The sequence below is a fragment of the Athene cunicularia genome, assembly GCF_003259725.1.
Source record: "Athene cunicularia isolate RWA chromosome 3 unlocalized genomic scaffold, athCun1 chr3_part1, whole genome shotgun sequence".
NCBI lineage: Eukaryota > Metazoa > Chordata > Aves > Strigiformes > Strigidae > Athene > Athene cunicularia.
In genome coordinates this window covers 7,821,297-7,832,345 of record NW_020799097.1, presented here as the reverse complement: position 1 = coordinate 7,832,345, position 11,049 = coordinate 7,821,297, and the positions used below count along the sequence as shown (strand labels likewise).

Below are 11,049 nucleotides of genomic sequence, written 5' to 3'. Positions count from 1 at the left end.
TAGAGTGGCATCCTGCAGTCAAGGACTCTCCCCTTGGGTCAGGACACCGCCCAATGAAACTCCTTGAGTTGACTTGGGTCGGGACACTGCCCTGAGCAGGTCCTCCAGGCTGAGCCCTCACTTGTTGGGTGAGTGACAGAGCGTTTTGGGTTGCCATTAAACCCTAAGGAGTGGTGCTTTGTTCTGTGGTTTGGGTTGTCATTAAACCCTAGGAAGTTGTTCTGTTCTCCTCTCACAGACATTGGAACCTGTAATTTATGGAGAGCTAGTTAATTGTGTTAATAACAAATTTTTAATTTTTGGTGGTTAGTTGTTTATTTGAGAGCCTCCGTAACACCCACACTGTATGGCATCTTGGGAGAAAGGGGAGGACGTTCAGAGTTTTCTTTAAGTACCCATTACAGATGATGAATCTCTGCTTTCCCAGAAGCTGAACATCTGCCGACAGCACATACTGAATAAACCCCTTATTTTGCTTCACTTGCACACAAAGCTTGTTTCTTACCTATTAAACTGCCTTTTACTCAACCCAGGAGTTGTTCTTGCTTTTGCCCTTCCAATTCTCTCCCTGTCCTGCTCAGGGGAACAAGTGAGCAGCTGGGTGGGGGTGCAGCTGCCACCTGAGCTCAGCCCACCACAGGAGGTGACACATGTGACAGCCACTTCCCCAAATCCACACAGAGAAGCACAGAGGCATTATCAGCAGGCACAGGAGGGGAAAAGGGTCTTGCTCCTACACACTGTGACTATTCCACATGAGCACACTTTGTCCCACACTCCATATACCAAAACTAGTGCTTACACCCTTAGTAACACCAGTGCAAAAACACAGGCACTAAATAAGTGCAATGTTTCAGGCTTTGACAGAAGTGAGGAAATGAGGGACAATGCAGCATTTCCAAGGATTTCTTTATTATGCAAGTTTACTATCATCTAAAACCACCAACATACTAAAGACCAAGATGTAAACTTCAGCTCAGAAGCTTGTAAGAACACCTGTTTTCAACCACTGATACAAAGACTTGGTCTATACTGCAAGAGGCATATTTAAAAAACACTGATCAGTATAAAAAAAAGTTAATGTTTCCAAGGATTAAATAAATAATTTACGGTGATATACAACAAAAAAATTATGGAAATCCAAGAGAGTCTTCAGACAGACTGTTGTTTAGAATTTGCAGTCCTATACAGTAAATTTAAGTCTCCCATCATAAGACGGGCATTACAAAATCATGGTCAAAATTACATTTTAGTGCTGGGCTGTTTTGGAGGACTGCTGCTGTCTAATGTCTTGGAGGAGCAGTCTCTGAGCGCTTCCAAAGAACTTGTGATATCCAGACTTTCAGAAGTGGGTCTACACCCTTCTGTAGAACGGATGATGTCCAAAGTTTTGGAAGAACGGGCGCTGTAGCCTTTCGTACTGCCATCTCTTACAACTATCTCCTGCATGGACGTAAACATTAATGGAACAAAGCCCTCGCTGTCCATTGTGAGAACAATCCAAGATGAACCTGTGAAGACACGTAAATGTCTGTTTATAAGTTTTCCTGTCATTAGGTATGCTTAAGGTATAAAACATATTTCTTCTAAAATTAAAGTTAAATGCTTTGGTGTGTTTATAGCTTTTCTAGCACCCAAAAAAAAAAAGTATGGGGAGGTTCATGGTGTATAATGTCAAAAAATAAAGGACAGTTAACAACTATGCAAAACAGCATTCTGACCAATTTTGCCACTAGGAGACAAGACTATAATAAATGCATGCTTCAAATAAGGAGGGGGAATGGAATTCTGAACAGAATTCATAAGTATCCAGACTTGTTTTTAAGTAGGTATTCATAAGCTACTTCACAGTGCTTAAGATGTGCAGATACTGTAAAAAGCAGAAATTTATTAAATTAAATGACAAACGAATATCATAAAAACAATTTAGAAACCGCTTCGATTATGTAATTTCAATATAATTAATTCAAATAAACACCAGAAATACTGTACTACCCCCACATCTGGTCCATTTGCTATCTGACTTCACATCATCATTAGCATTATTTTTACAACTTGAAATTGTTTACTGAATCCAAAACACTGACTTCTACCAATTCATATAAACCAGAAAATTTTCATACTTGTATCCGTTAAGTTGACGACAAAATGAAACAGAGCTCATGGGGGGAGGGGTGTGTGGAATTCAGAGAAACATTTCCAGATGTTTGCAAATTTACATTATGTAACTTTATGTCACAAGTAAGGTCATGAGCAGGCTGTAGCTTAAAAGCACACAACCCTTTTATCTTTTGGCTTAATATCTCATCAATCCAATTCAGGAATTTGAAAATACCACTCCTACCTTGTCCACTTATCTAGTAGCATTTGTAAAATAAAGCAGCATATTGTAACACTTTTAAAATTTATCTAGTAACACTAGTCAGAAGATGATTACTCAATTCCGGGTAACCAATTCTGTTAAGTTTACATTTTTAAGCTAAAAAGGGGAGGTCAAAACTAACACAGGTAATGGGGACATTTTTCTTGCCAGAGAGAGAAGTTGTTAAAGTCTTATAGCTCAAAATAAAATTCCAGTTTGAAAAATTGAGAGATCAGTATCTACAAGACTCCCTACCGTTATCACTGGGTATATCACACATTTCTGGGTTGTGACACAACATTATTAAAATGGTCACTGTGTTTCAGTGCAGGTAACTGATCCTGTAACAGGAAAACTACTAAACTAATGTGAGATTATGGTAAGAACCTTTCCAAGATTCAATTATTAGTCAGATAATTGACTACACTTTTATCTAGGTATTGAAATACTAAACACATTCCAATAGCTACTTAAAGAAAAATAAAACTTGCACAATGGTAAGAACAGCAGCCTTAAGGCTTTGGGATAGTTGCTCAGTAATCTGCAAGTAATAAAACAGAAGACACTGTAGGCAAGTAGCAGGAATATAGTACAGGGACTATATGCAGTAGTGAGAGATCATATCCCAAAAGTGTGTTTTCTACCTTTTCCAATAGTAATTCACAGAACTGACACATACCCTGACACACTGGCTGTGCGTGGGATGAACGGATAACAGCAGAGACCACAGCACTAAGAAAGGTAGTTTTTAGTTTTCTTCACAGCAAAAAATGAAGTGAGATGCACTGCTAAAAACTTAAGAGTTACTTTTGCAAAAAACCTATAGGATTTCTTAAAGGAGAACTAGTTTAAAATACGGAAAAGTGCACTCCAAAACCACCAGTCAACTCTAACCTCCTCATTACTCAGACTTCTCTATTTAGAACAGCTGAAAACATAAATAAAATACTGGGTGACAGCAATTTTTCTGTGTACTACCTACTTGATAAGGGGGTATCAGTATGTAAAGTCTGTTCTTTTTTTCCTATAATTTAAAGATTATACTCAGAAAAAGCCCAGACAAAAATCTTTATGTTATAAAACCAATGAGCAAACTTTTATTAATAGTCTTTCATTATTCATTCCCTTTTTTTTTTTCCCAGATGGGATTACGCACATTGCTACTGCTCACTGAGAACGTCTCATTGTTTAAAGTGTTTGTATTACTGGATAATTACAACATACCATGTTGCATTTCTACAAGAGAGAGATTGAATATCTGCTGGACTATATTTAGACGGAGTTTACCACCACAAAGAACAACAGCTCGTCTTTCATCTGAATCACTTCTGGAAAGCTGCTTCTAGAAATTCAAGAAAGAATCATTAGATATCATGATGTATATTTAAGGTGAGATGTCAAAACAGCATTAATCAAAACAGGATCATGGACACACCTTCAACTACATCACTTACAGAAAGTCAGATGCTACATTCATTCAGGCCCATTTGCAAGATTTATACTTTTAAAGTCTCAGCTCTCAAAAAGATGATCTGTGAGTGATAGTAGCAAGTAACTGAGGTAACTCGGCATGTGTCAGAACCACAGGAGAGGAGATCATACACTACTACTGGAGAAACTATAAGCTTCATCCACAGTGCAATCCGGACTCTCATTCTACCATCTGTGAGGGACATTCCTGGTAAAGCTGCAGGTTTTCCATCCTTCCCGCTCTCTGATCCATGATTTAAGAAGAGGTGAGAACTGCTGCCCATGGACGTTTGGGATGAGGAGCAGACTAACAGATCAAGAAGAGTTTGTTTGTCTCACCTCTGACCATCACTGCCCCAAGCCTTAAAATCCAAAAAGCATCTTCAAAGAGCATCCCCCACAGGGAAGAGCAAAGTATTTCTAAAATCTGCAAAAGATCAGTTGTTACCAAAACTACAAACTCTGTCTTAGGATAGGGTAAAATTCAGGCAACCATGTCACTTCCCAGAGAAGCCCTGATTAACGTCTCCGGGTCACGACAAAAAACACAGTAAATACTGACTCCTTTTCCAGATTATGGACAGACCCATTCATCTGCAAGGAGGTTGGAGATGCATGTGTGCTCTTTGACCCCTCCACTGATAACCCCTGCCCTCTCAGAGACACTGCTCCTTTAGGACATTTTGGGTTTCCTCAACATTTTGTAAAATACAGCTAATAACTTGGGCAGTAGAGAAACGATCAGGGCTCAGCACACGAGGTGAGGATCCTTCTTTGCCTGTTAATGATTTCTTAATCAAATACACTCTGACTAAAGTTAAAAGACAGCCTTTTCTGTCAGACTTTCCAACGTCACCTGTAATTAAAAAAAAAAAAATGTTTTTCTTGCCACAAATCAGTAGTGATCAAACTATGCAGGTAAAATTGTAACATTACTTTAATTTGTGAATCACCCCCACGCAAGTGCAGCTAATCTTGCTCTTGGAACACAAAGACAAGCCAATACATGACTCGGTTTCAAACTATATGTAAAAAGAAACTGAATATAAAAATGTAACAAGAATTTGTGCTACCTCAAATTAAAGTAGCCTTCTAAACAAACTCCTCAGATAAACAGGACACAGACTTGATGAGGGAAACTTTCACTTTTCAGAGTAATGTCCCATATATAATTAAGATTCAACTAATTTTTTTAGCTCTCTTCTTACAATTATTAAATGTTTACAATGGAAGACAGTGAAGAGAGTGAGGGAATGTGATCTAGGACCCAAGAGTTCAATGCTACAAAAGTTGATAATAATTTTTTTGCAATAATAAGCTGAAAAATAAGAGCTTATTGAAAGGAAAATGGCAGTTTAAGTGAGTCTGAACAATGACTACAGTTTATTAATCTGAATTCCAAAAGAGACCTCGTAGATTTGTGGCATGTTTTGATAATCGGGTAACTTACACTTTCTAGCATGAGATGTGTCTTCTTTCAGCCAAGGAAAACGTCTTTCACATGAAACATGATTTTTAAATCTACCTTTAAGCTATGTTAATGAAATTATCTATGGTGTCCCTAAGGGTCTCTTTCCTTCTCAGATGGTGCTCTCAATACTAATTAGCAGCATTTCAGTTTCAGAGCCAAAGCATTTTTCTTCTCTGTCTCAGTCTCCATTATTTCAGCTGTTCTCACAGGAGGATGGGAGATTGATACCAATTCCCATACATAGAAACTTTCACTTGTCTACATTTCTGAACAGAAAGCTTATGTTGCCTAGGAAAAACATTACCTTCCCAGAATGTCATACAGGTCTTTAATTCTGCAACTGAACTGTCACACGTGGGTCCTCTGGAGTCCCCCCAGCCCCTGTGCAGAAGGTAGTCCTGCCCCGGTCACAGCCAGCGAGCTCAGGCCAGCGTGAGGCAGGGACAGGGAGCTTTAAAAACACTGAAAGCCTGCGGTGTAATGGGACTTGTAACAGTTTCACCTACAGGATCAGGATGGAAATCTAATCCTATTGACCATTACATCATAATGGTTTTTTGGTTTTTTTTCCCTGAAATGCTCTGTTTTTAACACTGGTACAGATAGCTGTGCAAAAATGAAAGCCTAACTACAGCATCCATCTGAAATAGCAGTGAATTTCAATACATTAATTTAGTTTAAAAAATTATCTGAAGTTTTTCCCTCATTCTATCTCCCATCAGAGAAAAATACAAATACGTAGTTTTAAAAGAACTGTAGATAGGGACTGAGATGCAACAGCAGGAAGAGTAGGGAAGACAGAAAACAAAAACAAGCCAGGCTTATGTAAAGCCTAAGTAAGACTCCTGTCAGATTCACCTGCATGCAACGAGATCATTCACATGTACCAAATTTGCACATACTGAACATTCATAGGATGTCATTCCTCCTGTGCATAACCTGACCAGACTTCATGTTTAAAATCCGTAAAAGGAACATACATCCATAAACAGATTTTGTCATTAAGATTTCTAATATTAAAATTACCTGGCAGATGATGTAGATAAAAGAGGGTTCCTGAGAAGATGGGTACACTGGAAGACTTCTCTTCCCAGATTTTAGCAGCTCAGTTAATTCACAGAGATGATGCTGTAATTCTGTGAAGTTACCAGACAGTTTTTCTACATTTTTTGTGAAGTAACTCGCCTCCTTTTCACTTAATAGGTTATTCTTGTAAGAATTTTGTATTTTGGAAGCTGCATCTGCCTGCCTTTTTGGAGATGTTGGCTTGTTAGAAAACGCCAGTGATGGGGCAGACTGCGTCAGTATCCGATTGACCGGTTCTGCATTGAGAGACTCAGCAGCTGGAGGAAAATTCATGGAAATCTTTTTATCTTTGAGGTCACTCACGTTCAACAAGCAGCTTTGTTCATAAACAGGACTCTTAATTTCTTCAATGAGTTTCCTTCTGCTGGTAGGGGACTGAACGGCAGCACGATCGGGTATCAAGAGTCCACGGCTGAGAGGGTGAACATCTGTAGAGAGATCCTGAGGTATGCTTGAAAGGTTCAGACTGGAGCTCCCATTAAGTGATGCAGATGTTGAAGGACCCATTTCAAATATTAGTTCCTTAATCATCAATCGGATCATGTATTTGTCTGATCTTGAAGAGGGAAGAAATGCAGGGTCAGTGAATTTTTGTCTTCCAACCAGTATCAGTAACAATTTATTGGTCAAGAAGCACAAACCCTTTGGCTTCTCATTTTTCTCTAACTGAATTTGTTGAATATTGGGTAAATTGGATGAAGTCAGTGAATAAACTAAAATAACGTTACAAGTATTGGAGGCAACTGATACAGTTTGAGTTTTGGGGTCAAAAGCCATTATATCAGGAACCAGAATGCCTGGGATGCTAACTTTTTTGGTAGAGGTGACCTTTCTTTCAAAAGTCACCAAGATGAGATGTGAAGAATCTTGGCCACTTCCTGTTAGGTAGTCCTTGGGCCTCAGATGAAGAAGAGGACTGGAATCAGCACCCTGCTTGATAGAAAGTATGTGAGTTAGATCCACAGGAGATGTAACAACAGACAAGGTCTTCTCGGAGTCCAGTGACCTTTTCCCCCCATCCATGGAATACTCTTCCTCACCGCATAAGCTGGACTGTGAGGGGAAGGACTCTGTTTCAATGCTCGCTGGGACCTCAAATGCAACACCAGCATTTAAGCCACAGATCTTGTCTAGAGGAAGCTCAGTGGCAACAGCAACTTGAAAATTCAGAGTAGCTTCCACAGCACAGATGTAGCCTCCCACATCAAAGATCGGGCAAAAAGAACAAGCATTCAGTGTTTTCTGAGCATCGTCCCAAATGTAACAATGAAGGGCACTGCCTACTCCCACTACTAAGCGATTGCCTTCCTTCGTCCAACAAGCACAGTGGATGAGACCACTGCCTTTAATATCTGCTTTAACTCTGGAGTTTTTGAGATGAACAAAGTGTAAGACAGAGGCATCCCGTGTAGTCAGCACGGCCAAGATCTCCTTCTTCGGATGCCACACGCAGCCTTGGGGGAGCACTGGAAATGGCTCGCTGATGTCACATATCTGAGAAACTAAGAGCTTGTTTCTTTCTGTAACGTTAAAACAGAGCTGCCAGATGGTGATATGCTTTTTATGTTGAACAGCCAGCAGAGCTGGGGCATCAGGGGGACACGGGCCCCAGTAGAGTCCATGGACATGTTCAAACTGACCGACAACACTTGAGTCGCCAAATTTTGGTTCTCCATGATGAAGGTGTAAAGAAGTTAGTATCACCTGCTTCCCATCTGTCCAGGCAATTCCATGCACAGGGTGAATTGCTTGGTGTAAGGCATTAAGGCCAGTTCTCAGAAGCTTCGCCTTTCCTAGCTCCATGATTTTTAATGTGAAACATCTAAACAAATTAAGAGTGAAAAGAAAAAAAAAAATTATTGTAGGCAACAGAGGATAATACCTGTACAATGATTTAGCTTATGACTCTGCCAATGCGGACTCTTCCTTCCAGTGAAGTCAATATACACGTCATGTTCACCTATGTTTAATCCTCAATTCTAGAATTTTTTATGACTGCACAGTGAAATACAATTCTAAGAGAAAGAAACTTTGCTGTTTGCATAGGCTTAGTCTGCTGCACTTTTATCACAAGACCAATCCTTTCATTCTAATCGGCAGGTTGCTGCTTCTCAGAATATTTTCTAATGACTTCAGCATTAAAAATTTTCAAAATATCACCTCTCACTTCCAGCTTTATGGACCATTTGTGATCAGATTAAGTTCTCTCTTACAAGTATAACCAAGCATTAATGTATTATCTATAAATCTGATCCTGTATTAAGTGGGTGAGAATGAGGCATTTGTATGGTTATCCCAGAAATCTCTCTAAAAAAGCAAATGTAATTTTGAAGAAAGTTAGGATCAAACCAGATTTTTCTGAGGAAATTGAGAAAAGAATTTAAAAGAACTGAGAACACAGGAGGAGGACAGACGCATCTGAGGCACAAGCTATACTATGATAGCATATAAATGACTCACAATCTTTGACATCTTCTAATACAGTGATTTATATTTTTTTTTCTTTTCCTAAGTGATTCAGCACCTTTTTGTCAAAGTTCGCAAACAACCTTGTAGCTCACTACTGTTTGGTGGGCAGAAGGGATGGAAGCAGTAGTCAGCTGACTACACCTGCAGACTGGTATTTCCACATATCTGAATATTCACACAAAAATATACATACATTTTTAAATGTCTTTTTTTTCTTTTTTTAATATCTGCAGTAATTCTGGGGACATTTTTATCACTTGGATGTCGCTTTAGGTGTACCTATTTTCATAGTGTCCTACAAAGTAGACATTACTGTTTTATAGGTAGGAAATAAAACCACAGAAAACCTCCATTGCACTATTTTTGAAGAATAGGTTATGTGATTTGCCTGATGGCTCAAGGGAAACCTTTTCAGTTCTCTCTACATAGCATAACAGCTTCAACAAGGAGAATGGGAAACTGCCAGCAATCATGATTCTCCATAATCTAACCAGGTCTCTGGGACATCCAGAAGCCACATGCAGGGCACCAAAACTTCACAAGGGTTCAGAATTTTACACATATTTCTAGTTTTTGAGCTGTGAGCAATCTCTACTCTGTGCACAGCAGCTAATTCAAAGGAATTGATGGTTTCCTCACTGAAGATTGTCTGTAGGATTTGGCTCAGCTGCAAAGCCATGGCACAGAATTAGTTGCAGCTTTAGTAGGAAACATGAAAAACAAGAAGAAAGTGTTTGAGGAAGTCGAACTGTTAAACTGGAAGGGTTTATCACAATGTGCAGGGCCTGGCACTACCCGATATTTTAATAAACTATTTGTGGATGATCCCAAACTTGGAGGAAGGGAATTGAAAGAGCAGATTTCAGAGACCAAAATTAGACAGAAAAAGTTATGTTATGATGATCAAGATAACTTCTTCTCAAACTAATAACAATTGCAAAATACTACACTTAGTAAAAGAAAAAAAAAAAACAAACATGGATACCTCTTCAGGAATAATTCCCTGGGTAGCAGTACAACAAACAATGATCTGGCTTACAGTGGATCACAAACTGAGTATTTCAGTAATGTGAGAATGTTGCCAAATAAGATAGTATCATTCTGGAATGTTTTTTAATGGGATGCCCTGCACAAGGGAAATAATTACCCCACTTCCCCAGAGCTAATAGTATCTCCACCAGAGTACTGCACCTAGTTCAGAGTTTAACAGTCCGAGTATGATGGAAATGCTTAACGGAGCTCAGGGACCAGAGAAACATGAGAAGGGGTTCACTCAATTTAGAGAAGATTGTGAGTGGAAACTCGCTAACACCCACCAGTCTGCTGACAAGAGAACACTGACCCATTGTTCTCCAGGTCTACTCTGGATAGCACAAGATAATAATCTGCTTAGTTTCAACAAAGGAGATTTAGGTCAGCTGTCAGGGAAAAATTCTGACTCTAAATGATAGCTAAGCATTGAAGCAGGTTACCTTGGAAAAGGGGAGAAGACACCCCATGAATTTCATAATCTGTAAGAGCCAATTAAGTAAATGTCTGTCACAGATAAGTTTAAGTACACTGGATCCTAACTCACAGTAAGAGAGCACTCAAGATACTTCCCAATCAAGTTCTCCACCATCCACCTGGCTCTCCTCTGAACTCCCCTATAACCAACCTCAAACTCTTTAGGCAACCACCACTTGCAGTAAAATCAACACGTTAGTTGTTCGCTCTGGCGCTCTGTATCACACATACACTGCTGGGCAATACTTACTAATTGAAGGGAGATGATAATGTGCCTCATAAGATGTGCTAAGATACTAAGCCTCCTGGGCCACCTGGGTAGTTTCCTGTGATACAAGAGATGTTTTACACTATCCCCAGCGGACCTGAAAAAGCAAAAGCAGCAAGTCCAAGCTGTCTCGTGCCCAAACCCCCATCCCTCAGCCCACCACCGCTTCCAGCTGCACAGGCCATGCTCGGGGTGTCGAGGCGTGCCGCCACCGGCGAGGCTCCCGCCAGCCGCCTCCTTACCGGCGGGCAGCCGCTTCGGGCCTCACCTCCCGCCCTGGCACCCTCCCGGGCCTGGCAAGGGCCGAGCTCCGCTGGGGCTGGTGTCACACCACTGCCACAGCCGCGCGGGCAGGCCGGAACGCCCGGTGGAACACGGCACCTGTCCCCAGCCCCTCCGGGCAGCCGAGGACCAGAA

At 40.3% G+C, this 11,049-nt stretch overlaps 1 protein-coding gene across 1 annotated transcript; it reads right to left on the bottom strand.

Annotated features, from left to right (window-relative positions):
- Window positions 1-893: 893 nt before the first annotated feature.
- LOC113478294 (WD repeat and coiled-coil-containing protein) lies at window positions 894-10,729 on the bottom strand. The gene is made up of 4 exons (XM_026845367.1): window positions 10,615-10,729; window positions 6,330-8,211; window positions 3,587-3,704; window positions 894-1,511 (listed from the first exon to the last, which is right to left on the bottom strand). The coding sequence occupies exons 2-4, from the start codon at window positions 8,190-8,192 to the stop codon at window positions 1,243-1,245; spliced, it is 2,250 nt and encodes a 749-aa protein (XP_026701168.1). The 5' UTR covers window positions 8,193-8,211; window positions 10,615-10,729; the 3' UTR covers window positions 894-1,242.
- Window positions 10,730-11,049: the final 320 nt, after the last annotated feature.